Source organism: Emiliania huxleyi, assembly GCF_000372725.1.
Source record: "Emiliania huxleyi CCMP1516 unplaced genomic scaffold EMIHUscaffold_68, whole genome shotgun sequence".
Lineage (NCBI taxonomy): Eukaryota > Haptophyta > Isochrysidales > Noelaerhabdaceae > Emiliania > Emiliania huxleyi.
Genome location: NW_005196900.1, coordinates 540,935 through 553,490, shown reverse-complemented (window position 1 = coordinate 553,490; position 12,556 = coordinate 540,935). Strand labels below are relative to the sequence as shown.

At 67.0% G+C, this 12,556-nt stretch overlaps 3 protein-coding genes across 3 annotated transcripts; 2 read left to right on the top strand and 1 right to left on the bottom strand.

Moving 5' to 3' along the window:
- Window positions 1-361: 361 nt before the first annotated feature.
- Window positions 362-1,654, bottom strand: EMIHUDRAFT_216259 (hypothetical protein; the record flags this gene model as incomplete). Its single annotated transcript, XM_005762450.1, has 4 exons — window positions 362-403; window positions 472-500; window positions 706-804; window positions 940-1,654. The coding sequence occupies 4 exons, from the start codon at window positions 1,652-1,654 to the stop codon at window positions 362-364; spliced, it is 885 nt and encodes a 294-aa protein (XP_005762507.1).
- A 4,501-nt stretch (window positions 1,655-6,155) lies between these two features.
- Window positions 6,156-8,040, top strand: EMIHUDRAFT_422369 (hypothetical protein; the record flags this gene model as incomplete). The annotated part of the gene is made up of 3 exons (XM_005762449.1): window positions 6,156-7,220; window positions 7,436-7,510; window positions 7,756-8,040. The coding sequence occupies exons 1-3, from the start codon at window positions 6,168-6,170 to the stop codon at window positions 8,038-8,040; spliced, it is 1,413 nt and encodes a 470-aa protein (XP_005762506.1). The 5' UTR covers window positions 6,156-6,167.
- Window positions 8,041-11,063: 3,023 nt separating this feature from the next.
- Window positions 11,064-12,016, top strand: EMIHUDRAFT_452799 (hypothetical protein; the record flags this gene model as incomplete). The annotated part of the gene is made up of 2 exons (XM_005762448.1): window positions 11,064-11,309; window positions 11,479-12,016. 2 exons carry the CDS (start codon window positions 11,064-11,066, stop codon window positions 11,635-11,637), a joined length of 405 nt encoding a protein of 134 aa, XP_005762505.1. The 3' UTR covers window positions 11,638-12,016.
- Window positions 12,017-12,556: the final 540 nt, after the last annotated feature.

The window sequence follows — 12,556 nt, the reverse complement described above, 5'->3', positions numbered from 1 at the left end:
CCGAGAGCTGGCCGAGAGATGGCCGAGAGATGGCCGAGAGCTGGCCGAGAGCTGGCCGAGAGCTGGCCGAGAGCTGGCCGAGAGATGGCCGAGAGATGGCCGAGAGATGGCCGAGAGATGGCCGAGAGCTGACCGAGAGCTGGCCGAGAGCTGGCCGAGAGGTGGCCGAGAGCTGGCCGAGAGCTGGCCGAGAGGTGGCCGAGAGGTGGCCGAGAGATGGCCGAGAGCTGGCCGAGAGCTGGCCGAGAGCTGGCCGAGAGATGGCCGAGAGATGGCCGAGAGCTGGCCGAGAGCTGGCCGAGGATCGCCTGTCTCGACGAGAAGTAGTTGAGCCCCCAGATGTGCGTGTCGATGCCCACCGTCAGCCCAACCGACGGCTCGGGCGGGTCGCAGACGTGCGATCCTACTCGACCAGCTCACGAGACGCGTGAGAGTGGCCAGCTCCTCCCCGGCTCGGGCGAGTCGCAGCACGTGAGAGCCGTCGTGCGGGTCGACTGTGCCTGGCGGGACAGGGGGGGGCGCCGCCGGCAATCAGCAATCGGTTCGTCGGCAGGCGTGCCTCGGGGTGGGGTGGGAAGCGGCAGTGGCGACCAGTGGCCCCTAACGAGGGAAGGCCGAGCGGGTGGTGCGCGCTTGTCGTGTGCGGGAAGCCGGCCGGCACGTAGAGCAATTGCCTGCCACTCACACCCGCTCGGAATCAGCAACGAACTGCCGACGGGCGGGCGTCGCAGAGCGGCTGCCCCGGCGTCAGCACCGTCTCGAGAAGCGGCTCTCCCAGCTCCGAGAGGCGGAGCTTGTCGTCGCCTATCCGTCCCCCGGCCCAGGAGCAGTGAACGAGGAGCTCGTGGCCGGCACCGAGAGGCGGAGCTTGACGTCGCCCTTTCCACGCGCGAGAGGGTCCGAGCCGGGTCGGCGGGACGGCGGCGGCGGCTCGTACACCCGCCAGTGCTTTGCGCCTATCGGGGGGTGCGCCGGCTCGGCGGCGCCTTCTCGCGCGGCTCGCGGCCGCCGGCTGCTTAGCGCCGCTCATCTGCAGGACAAAGACGTCCTGCTTGTCGGTGTGCGGCGGGGCGGACTGCTTGACGCTCGGGCCGGTGAGGTACATGTTGAGGCAGTTGGGGAGCCCGAACGCGCGCAGCGCCGCCAGGCAGATGGCGCCGAGCTTGGGCACGTGCGCGCCCGCAGAATTGAAGACAACCGTCCCGCGCTCTATGCCCGCCGCGACGTCGACGTACCGCAGCTTGGCGTCCTCGTACGAGGAGCCGCGCGGCTGCGAGACTGGCGCCATCTTCCAGCCGCCCTCCGCCGTCGGCACACCGAGCCCCGCCTCCAGAAAGTCAGAGTCCACTGCCTCGCGCACGTCGTCCAGCGTAAACGAGCCGGCGACGCCGGCGATGGGCTCGGCGACGAGCAGCGGCTTGCGCGCCCAGACGTCCGCGACGAAATCGGCGTCGCGCGCAAGCACCTCGAACGCTCGGTAGTACGTCTCGGCGAGCTCGATGTTCTCGGCGGGCGCGCTTGGCCAGTCCACGCCGCTGCCGCTGCCGCTGCTGCCGGCGGCGTTGGCGCACGCGGGGGCGTGGCGCGGCGCCACGCGAGCACGAGGCGGAGCGAGCGTGCTCGCAGTTGCAAAAAAGACGAGGTCGAGCGCCATGGACCGAAGCCAGAGCGCTGGAAAAGAAAAGCCGAGTGGGTGATTCTCGAGACTCCGAGAGCGAACAAGGGACCGGCAGGCGGCGGCGTCGCAGGACGAGGCAGAAGAGAACGACGCGACAGAGGGGGAAGTGACAAGGGAGAGAACGACGAGAGTGGGACAGCCGCGAGGTGGCATGAAGGTTGCAGCGAGAAGCGGCGAGAGACTGCGAAAAGAGATACGAGGAGGCAGACCCCCCAGGGTGGGCGACGGCTAGCGCATCACACCCTCCTCTCCTTAAAATCCCTGTGTGGTGGCGGCGTGCCGTTCTCCCATCCCTCCCTTGGGTTGTGTGTTTTCTTTCTTTCTTTCTTTTTCCGAGAGCGAAAAATGTGGTCCTTGCGCGAGGGGAGCTCGATAGACTCGAGGGGCCAGGATACGCCGCGAGGAGGACGGAGTTGCGCCGACAGGCGAAAGAAGCCGCGAGAACAAGGGACCGGCATGCCGCTCAGCTCGGCGGGGAGCTTGTCGGCGATGGCGCGGTAGACGTCGAGCGTATTGCGGCAGCGGTCGCTGAGCATGCCGAACTCGCTGGCGATCTGCGTGACGGCGAGCAGCGCCTCGTCGTTGCCCATGCCCATGAAGAGGGGCTTGCTGTCGTCGAAGGCTTGCTCGGCCTGCGTCATGGCGGCGCCTGGCTCGTGGCGTGCGAGGGCGGCGATGCGGAGGAGCGTGGTGACGCCTTGTGCCTCGGCATACAGGTCGTTGCTCTCGGGACGGCGGAAGAAGAGCTCGACGGCGGCGGCGGAGCGGTCGAGGCAGCTGCCAATGGCGTCAGCGAGCCACGTGTCGGCCTCGAGCAGAGCGCTGTCGCCTGCTGCGATGTCGGCGACGAGCTGGCTGCGAGTCCCGCTGGCCCAGAAGCCGTGGAGCCGGCGGAAGATTTCGCCTCTGCGATACGCCTTCCTCCACAAGCGGTTGATGAAGGGGACGATGTCGGTCTTGACGAGCTTCGTCTTGAGCTCGTTAACCTCGGCCGCCGAAAGCGCCTTGAATGACTTGCGGCTGGCAGAGGTCGCGCCGGAGACGCTGGCACAGTTGAGGAGCGTCCGTAGTTCATCGACGGTGACATTGGCAGGGGCGGATCCGGCGGCATGTGGGGGCGCGGCGCCGGCACCAGGCGTAGGCGCTGGAGGCGGCGCTGGCGCGGGCGGCGGCTGTGGCGCTGCTGCTGGCATCCAGGCCTGAGACGGGTACGTGCCTGCGCCTCCGCAGAGGGGCGGGATGGCGCCGCATGCACCGGCGGGTTGCGAGTAGCAGTAGGCCTGCTGCTCCCACTGGGCAGGGTGGATGGAGCCTCCTGGCTGAGCCATGCCCTGCATGAAGGAGGGCACTGCGGGGTCCATTATGTACTGCTGCGGCATGCCGAACTGTTGCTGCTGCAAGCACATAGCGGGCTGCGAGTACAGCTGGCCGGCGCTGTCGCAGAAGGGCTGGGTGAAGAAGGGCTGTGGGGCTCCCCACCCGCCATGCATATGCAGTTGCTGGGCCGGCGGGAACGGCTGCATCGGCATTGCGAATTGGCTGTGCGATGCCGCACCACATTGCGATGGTGATGCGTAGGAGCCGGCGGGCGGCACGTGCCCGACGGGTGGCTCGTGCCCAGTCGTCCCTGGTGGCGGGCCGGTGGGCAGTGGCGGCCACTGCTGCTGCTGCTGCGGTGGTGGCCGCAGCATTGGTGGCGGCGGCCGCTTGGCAGGCGTTGAGCCTGCGGGTGGATTGGCGTGTTGGGCTGGCGCTGGGCCGCGACCAGAGCTGATACCATGTGACGGCGGAGTTGACGTCTCCGACGGTCGTAGCGGCGTGGCTGAGGGCGGCGGTGGAGGCGCCCGAGGGCGCGGCGTGGCTGGTCTCATGGGTCTAGCAAACCATAAACCACACTGAGAGGATGCAACGAAAGCAGGCGGGCGATAGCAGGACGCACGAACTAGTTAGAGGTATTGACCTCGGTGGGTGTGAAAGGTATACCCATTACCCAAGAAAGGGTAGGCGCGGTTAGATGGGAGGTAGAATGTCTACCTACCGCATTACATCTTGTCAGCTTGTCACCAGACTTCTCGAGACCTCGGTAGCCGTATATTGGTATGAAGATTGAACGACCAATGACGAATGAGTGTAATGTGTCACTTGCACCGACCACTGTGCCCGCGCACAAGACACAAGCAACCCGCGCAGACCGACCCGCTCTCCACCTCTGCTTTCGAAAGAGGCCCGAGCGGTGGCTTTGCTGGAGAAGCCGAGCCGAGCGGAGCGAACCCGGGCCCTAGGCCACGTGGCCCGCACTCCCCCCCCCTCCCCCCCCCTCCCCCTCCCGCCCGGTGGCGCTCCCCCGTTGACCGCTGATTGCAGACGCGGCCTTGCGCAGTAGTGGAGCAGCCGATCAGACCCCCTCCGCCCCCAGCCCCCACCGCCCTCCCCGTCCTCTCCCTCACGCCCCCTCCCGAGGCCGCTTCGCCGCCCTCTCCCCCACCGCCGCCGCGTCGCGCATAGGGCTCACGCCGCCGTCGGGCAGCTGCAGCAGGTCTAGCGTGTCCACACGGCGAACGGAGAGCGGCAGCCCGCTCGGGTCGCCGCCGGCGGAGCACGACGCCCCGCCGCCGCCGCCCGACTGCTTCGCCAGCCGGTCGTCGAGACTGCCATGAGCTGGCCGCAGCGGTAGGCTGGCCGCCACTGCCGCCGGCGCCGCCCCGGCGAGCCGCGGCGTCTCGACGGCGCCGAGGGTGGTCGCGAGGTACTCGCTGGCGGCAGAGATGGTCTCGGTCGACATGGCCGAGATGGACAGCCGCCGCCCTGGCACGGGCGGCGCCTCGCCCGCAGGAGCAGCGTCGGCAGCGGCATCGCCAGCGTCAGGAGACACCTCGGCGGCGCCGACCTCCTCCGAGAAGGAGCCGAGCGTGTCGACCCGATGCAAGCCGATACTCTCCGGGAAGGGCTCCTCCTCCCCGCCCTCCTCCTCCTCCTCCTCCTCCGCCACAGACTCGGAAAGGTCGCCGTCCTGCTCGTCAAAGACCTCACTGCCGTCGCGCTCCGACTCGGAGGCCTCGCTGTTGGCCGCCGAGGCCTCGCTCAAGTCGTGGAAATAGGCATTAGAGGTTGTGGACGACTGTCCTGGCGCACCAGGCCTTGTGGCAGGCATAAAGAGCGAAGATTATCTCACGAATACTTGATTTTTCACGCCGTCTAACAATCGTGTTCAAGCGGCCCTCCTGTGAGCTGGTACACCAAGAATGGCTTACCACTGCCAGGGGCCACACTGTGGCAAGCTGTGATGAGCGTGGTTTGGCTTGTGCAGCCCATACGGACGTGGTATATATACATATATGCGGCCACGTGTCGGCCGGTTCGGGGCACGAATTCCGGATTTTTCCACGGCCTAACAATCGTTGCTGTAGTGGCGCCAATGGCCGCCTCCCGTCGCGCCATTGGCACCCTAGCCAGCAGTAGCACCGGAGGCAACACCACCAAGCCCACAAGTCACAAGAGTGACGGAGATGCTTGCCACGAGCACCGTGACGCCCGACCCTGTGAGCACCGTGGGCGTATACGGCTGCATACGGTGAGATGATGCACAGCATGGCCAGACGAGGGAAGCAAGGCTCGCCAGCTGTGTGTTAGTGAGGTATATGGATGTGATCAACATGTGTGCGTCACAGGTACGCGCAGCAGCGCATGTAGCCGCTGATATCGAAGACAGCGCAAACAGGTCTTTTTGCGCCACGCACCCGATGGCCGTGCAGGTCCAACTGCGTGCACAGGAATGCTCTCAGCGCGTCTCCGCCATAACTGGACATGGCAATGAAGCAGCTGAGACGTGACAACACCGGTGCTGGGCCAAGGAGGTGCCGCTCACCGCCGATTGTTAGGACTGTCGTCGAAGGCGAGCGGCGGTCGCCGGGCAGCAGCTCGTGGCGATCGTCGATCCGCGAGCTGCCAAGCTTGTCACAGGCCGGCACTGGATCGAGGACGATGGCGCCGCGCGGCTGGAGGCAACGGAGAAAGGCATTGTGGAGCGGCGAGGCGATTGTTACGAATTTCGAGGCGCGGAAAAATCCGATCGCGTGGAAAAATCAAGTATTTGTGAGATAGGGCCCCAAACGATTTGCGCTGGATGCACAGAGGTCACCAGGTCTGACTGTCACTGTGCTATTTCGCTTTTCGGGGCCCGGGGTTGTGCGTTTATGTGAATTCCGCTCGCTGCAAGCCCTATAGGTAGGCTGACGCAATGAGACACGCTCCGCTCCAACCGACGAAGCCTCCGAAACGTCTAACCGCCCGCCGCGCTAACTGACTCCTCATCACCTCCCTACCAACATACACAGGTAGAAAGGTGAAAACATCCAGGCTCGGACTGGACACCAACGCGGTATGGGTGGACGCGAGACAGATGATGACGACACGCACGAGCGACACACAGACACAAACAATCATGCCCGCGGCAGACGTACCTCATACCCAAAGACCGAAATCCTGTGCCATGTCCCGCTCCCTCACCATCCAGGAGAGCCTGCTCTCCGACCACCTCGAGTCGCTGCAGAGGCGGTCGACCCTCGAGACGGGCCTGCTGCTGGCCCACGTCGGCGCCCAGGCCGACGCCGTGCTTCACTTTGTGCCGACGCCGAGCCAGGACGACGGCGCGCCGCAGGTCGACGCGTCGTGGATGGTCACGCACGCCGAGGCAGTGTCGCACATGCTCCCGGGCGGGATCGCGGTCGTCGGCGCGTACCTCTTCTCGCCGAGCGGCGCCTTTGCCTCGCACGAGGCCAAGCTGCGGCCCGTGCTCGCGGCGGCGCTCAAGCGGCTCCGCGAGGCGGACGGCACGCAGTCGCTGCTGATGCTCCTGCCGAGCGACGCGCGCAAAGCGACCGCGCGCGCCCTCGTCGCCGGCTCGGCCTCGCTCAAGCCGATCGAGCTCAAGACGACGATCTCGCCGCCGCGGCTCATCTGCCTCGAGGCGGCGTGGGTGGTGCAGGCGCAGCTGCGGCTGCTGCCTCCGGGCGCGGGCGGGCCGCCGCAGCTGGCGCAGCTCAAGATGCAGCTCGCGCCCGTGCTCCGCTGCCTCGACGCCACCACGGCGACGGTCGACGGCTCGTGCTGGCCCGCGGGCGCGCTCTGCTCGCAGCTCGCCCAGGGCGGCGCGCCGCACTCTGTCCGCCTGTTTGGCGCCTTCCGTGCCGCCGAGGCGGCGGCGGGCGAGGGCGGCGCGGAGGGCGGCGAGGACGACTTTTTGGGCGAGGCGGCTCCGCGCGGGCCGGCCGCGACGGTGCGGCTGCGAGGCGTCGTGCGCGGGCGCGCGTTTGCGGCGCCAAAGGAGGCGGTGGAGGAGGGGGTGCGGCGTCTGAGGCGCGACCTCGCCTGCTCGCTCGAGCGGCGCGTGGCGCTGCTGCTCGAGGACCTGGCCGAGGAGGAGGAGGAGGAGGGCGGAGGCGTGGACCCGCGCGACCCGCTGCCGACGGCCGTGCCGGGGGCGTGGGCGCTGCCTCGGCGTGCGCACTTTGCGGTGGGCGGCGGGCTGTCTCTGTGCGACTACGTGGCTGAGGGAGACGACGCGGCGGAAATGAGCCGAGATGAGCCGCGATGCGCCGAGATGCGCCGAGATGAGCCAGATCGCGTACCACGCGGCGGACTCTCACCGCAGAGGCGAGTGATGCACGGGGGAGAGCTTGGTATGTGAGCTTGGCACGTGAGCTGGGTATTTGCCGGGAGAGCTGGGCGCGCTTGCTAAATGGGTATTTGCTTGAGCAGGCGGACTTTGCCGAGCGAGTGCGCGAGATCGTCGGGCCGAGTCTGGCGGCGGGGCTGGACGGGCTGGGCGACGGGGTGGGCGAGGGGACGCTCGAGGCGCCTAGCACGCGCACGAACCTCTTCCTTCATCTCCTCCGCGTCTCCCCTCCCCTCCCCTCTTCTGCTCTCCTCCTCTCCTGTCCAGCTCTCCTCCTCTCTCCTCTTCTGTCTCTCCCCGCCCTCTCGCTCGCCCCCCGCCGCGCTCCTCCCCTTGCGAGAAGGACCAAGACACCCCCCTCTGCTCCCCGACACACACCCGCCCCTCTCTCCCTACCTCCCAGGCGCTGCTCGCCCCCGAGGCGGCCGCACATCTCGAGACAGAGCCGGCGCCAGAGCGCGGGGAAGGAGCAGCACTTGCCGCCGCGCCTGCAAAGCCCCCCGCCAACCCGCCGCCTCGTCAGAGCAGCAGCTTGCCCCTCTTCGCCGCCGCCGCCGCCGCCGCGCTGGCCGTGGTCGTGGCGCTCGTTTCGCTGCTGTTTACCTCGCCGCCGCTGGACACTGCCGAGGCGCAGGCGGAGGCGGCGGCCGACGCCGTGGCCGACGCGGCTGGATCTGATGGGCCGTAGATGCCGTGCTCATGAGCATATGGCCGCACTCCGGACGGAGCGAGAATGATGCCAGGGTGTCAGCTGTCCTGCCGATGGCGCCCACTCTGATGGGGCTCTCTGGGTTAGACGGACGCGCAGCAAAAAGAGCCGTATCGGTATTAATGTGTACGGTCGGCCCTGTGAGCCCCCGGCCTCTCCCGCCGCGGGCGCGCTGGGTTGGTGTGGGTGACCCTAGAACGTAGAAGCCCTATGCTGAAGCTCGACCCCCCACGCCCCAGCGCCCAGGCCCTCAGGCCGCTCGACCCCACCGCCTCCGCCACGCGCGCACGCCACACAATGCACAAGACGCGCAAGAGAGCTCCTCTGACGTTTAAGCCACAAACGCTTTATAAGCCTACGGAGCCTTCCGCTCGGGCGCCGGACCCTCCACCAACAACGCCTTTAGTCGCTCAAACCCCTCGGGGCTGTACTCGCACTGGAACATGTCGCCCCTGTTGAGCCGGAACAGCTCGGCCGCGTTGCTGCAGATCTTGGCGAAGACGCAGACCTCGAGGAAAAAAACGTCGCCGTTGGCAAAGTCCGTCGCGGGGTTGCACTGCCCGGACCGGCCAGTCTGCAACGCGTAGCCTCTGCAGGCGCCAAACTTGGTCGAGCCGTGCGACCCATCCAGCCAGAGCTCGTGCGGGGCCGTCGCAAAGACGATCGCTCCAGAGCCCTGCCTCGGCAAGCGTCCCCTCGCCGCGCAGACCTGCCACTCAAAGTTCCGGCAAGTGTTCCACTCCACTGCTCCGTTTGCGAACGCCGACGACGTGGGCCGCAGCTGGAGGATGTTGTAGCCCGCACGGTCGCAATCGCCTCGGCCATCGCACACGTTGTAGATGTCTGTATCGTGGCCCAAGAGCGCGGGAGCGTCCCCCCTGTCTCCAAAATCGCCGCTGTTTTGGTGCGAGTCGGCGTACCAGTTTTCGTGGCAGTGGACGCCTTGCTCGATATCATGAAAGGAGTTCGCGCTCGAGACGCGCTGGCCCCAATGGGCGCGAGCCACGTCAAAGCACGACGGCTGGCTGTGCCGACCTTGGCGCCGCGCCTGCACGCCCCACATCTTGCGAAAGAGCGAGTGGGGGTCGGCGAGCATGCGGTCGCACGTGTACTGCGTTAGATGCTGGGTCACGGGCGGCGTCGCCGGCGGCGGCGCCGGCGGCCGCGGGGGCAGCGGCGGCAGCGGCGGCAGCGCCAGGTGACGCTCCGCCTCGAGCTTGTACCCGGCGCCGAGGTCGAGCAGGAAGCGCGCATGCCCCCAGTGGGGTGCGGGTGCACACGCTTGCACGTGGGAGGCGGCGCTGAGGGAGCAGGGGGGTGGATGAGGGTTAGAGGGGAGGCGCATCGGGAGGATGCGGGAGGGGTTGCGAGGGGAGGAAGTCGGGCAACTGCTAGGGGGACGCGGCGCCTGAGCACGAGGTCAACGCAGAGTTTATCGGCGTTGATCTGACAGACGTGGCCATCGAAGCGGAGCCACGATGTCCCGTTGGCAGTCCGTGCCCACTCGGACGCGCGAAGTACGGCGGCGGTTTCCGGCTCTTCGGGGGCGGCCTCAAGACCAGCCAGGATGGCCCAAGATGGCCCCGCTGCCGCCTTGCTGCGCACCTCGAGCTGAAACGGCGGCACCTCGGTGACGCACTTGACGCTGCGCCCGGACTTTACCTCGCCCCGACGAGTGACCCATGGGCCGTTGTCGTTGCGGTGGCATGGGCCGCCGATGCCGCCCTCGCATGCGAGGCTGTTGCAAAAGTTGGTGTGGTCGCCGACCTGAAAGGTCTGCCCATCGGGGCAGGTGCAGCTGCCGCCCCACACGCCAGCGTCTTCGGCGATGAGGTGCTGTAGGCGCACGCCCGCCACCCGAAAGCCACTTAGGCACAACTCGGGCGGAGGCGACGGCGGCGGCGGTGGAGGCAGCGGCATGGGCGGCCGCGGCAACGGCGAAGGCGGCGGCGGCGGGAGGGGCTGCGGTGGAGACGGTGGCGGCGGGAGGGGAGCCTCCAGCGCCATGAGGCTTTGTGAGAGCCGGGCGGCGATGACCATCGCACTGACACCGGCGGCAGCGACAAGCATAGTGCAGGCTGCCACCAGCGGCCAGCACATTGCGCACGAGAGGGCTCGCGGGGGCGGCGGCGCTTTGGCCTGCTCGATGTCGAGCGGCGCTTCGGGACCCCCCTGCTCGTCATCGAGGTTCGAGTAGCGCCTGCTCTTCTTCTCTCGCTGCCCTTTCGTCTGGGCTTGCACCGCGCGGACGAGGTTGCCGTTCCCTGCTGGCATTGTGTGTGTCCCCGAAGCGCCCGCCGCGCGAGTTCTCTACGAGCCGCCTGTGCTTCGGGTCCAGGGGCCCGAGATCTCGGCGCGGCTCTTCTTGTTCGAGCGCTAGCCTACTCCCTCGGTACCTGCACGGCGCCGCCGATGCCCTTACACCCCTGGCCCGGGTGCGGTGCCCGGTGCGCGTCCCGACGGCCTAGTGATTGACGCCCCTCCTTAGTGCTTTTAGTTTTGGACACATGACACACAATCGCAGCGGCCCAGGCTCAGTGTGAGCTCTAGAATCTGGGAGGCTCAAAATTTGTCTCCTTTTTTTATTTCTTCATTTAGGTTGGGAGGTGGGGTCCAGGTGCCCCGTTGGCGCGCTCGTTCTTCTGTTTTCGCCGCCGCAGTTGAGGAAATCTCTCTTTCTTGGAAATCGGTGGACGCGACACAAACCCCGCGAATTCTTGCGCGAGGTGCTTACGAGGTGCCCGCGCGGGGCTTCCTGTTCACACTCGTGTGTGGGCCCTTTCTTGGGGCCGCGCCTGCGGCGCGCCGTGGTTTCTTAGATTTTTGCGGAAATCGCGTTAGGGTTTCTAAAAGAAAGAAAGAAACAAAACGGACAACCCAAGGGAGGGATGGGAGGAGGGTTTCTTGATGCCCGCGATATGCGCGAATTCTTGCCTCAGGTGCCTTGCCAGGGTGCCCGTTGGCGCGCTTCCACCTGCTTCTTCTGCAGTCGCCGCCGCAGAATGTCGAAGCTCGTGACCTGGAGCATGGGCCGGCAGGCTCGTGCGGCGCTTGCGGCGAAGGCAGCAGCTGAGAGCAGCCCAGCGTGGCACTCGGTCAAGCTCCGCGGAGACAAAGTTGTCGTCGCACTCTCCGATGCTGAGGTGCCGCAGCCGCTCAAGCGCGCCACTGCACCGAGCAGCGAGTCGTCGCACGGTGTTCCCGTTGGCACCTTCGTCCACGGCGACTACTGCGCGACGTGCGGCATGGTCGGCGCCACCCTCCACGCGACCCTTCGCCCTCCACCCTCCACGCCACCCATCGCGCCCACTTCACTTCGCCTCCGCCACCAATGGATCCAATCCTGTCGGCGGGTGCGATCACTCGGTGATCAGACCGCTGAGGAAGACGCGCCCACGTCCTCTGAGCCGTCCGCAGGTGGGCCACCTGCACGGCGCAAAGGGCATGCCTTGCGAGGAGCAGCGCGACCCCGAGCTCGAGCACATCTGCGCGACTCTGGACTGGGAGGCTGGCCACTCGACCGGCGTGATCTCGGCGCACCAGTGGGCGCCGCGCGTGAATGGGCGGGCGCCCTGACGGCCGACGGGCCGCAGCTTGCACTCAGGGGGCCGGAGCGGACCTGCTCCGAGAGCGAGAGAGGCAGAGGCGGAGGGCGAGCGAGCGAGAGGCGCGGTGCGGCGATGCTGGGACCGGGGATAGGACCCCCTTGGGCTCTGCTCCCCCGCTCTATACGCTCGGTGGAGCTCCGGTACGCACAACGATCGAGCATTCAGACATGGTTTGTGGTGCGTGCGTCTGTGTGTTTTGTGAGCGGGGGCGCTGATCGGTGTCACTGCACGCGGCGTTCAAATGGGAGTAGTGCACATGCGGGGGGGTGGGGCGTGTAACCCTGTGTGTTTCTGTGCATGTGTGCGGTGCGTGGCGGTGGTGCATATTTCACGATCGGTGTACAACACTGCAAAACTACACGTAGACGCATGTCCATTAACACCATGTGGAGCATGCGTGTGTGAGACAGGAGTCAGGACTCAGGAGCTGAGGACGAGATAAACCCGCCACATTTCTCTCGGTTGTCGCTTGACGCTTGCAAGCTCGTCCCTTGTCGGGGGGCGCATGTGTCCGGAAGTGTGTCGAGAGAGTCGAGAGCTGTTTCCTGTTACCTCTCTAATTGAGTGCTACGGCAGACCTCACCGCTCACACCGCGTCAGCGCCCGAAGAGCCGCCCGAGGCTGGCGATCGTCGGCACCACGAGGGGCGTGCGCTGCTCGTAGGCGGCGTAGCGCGGGTCGGAGGCGTAGCGCCTGCGCGCGAGCTCCGCCTAACAAACGAGCGTCGGCTACCTCCCCTGCAGCCCTCCGGCGCGCCGCACCTGCGGGCCAGTTCCGCCTGGTTGGCGATAGCGTCCGTCGCCTGGCCGTAGAAGAGAGAGAGGAGGAAGAGGGGCGAGGCGGCGCCGCCGAGAAGTCTCGCGCCGCGCCGCAGCCAGCCCGCACCT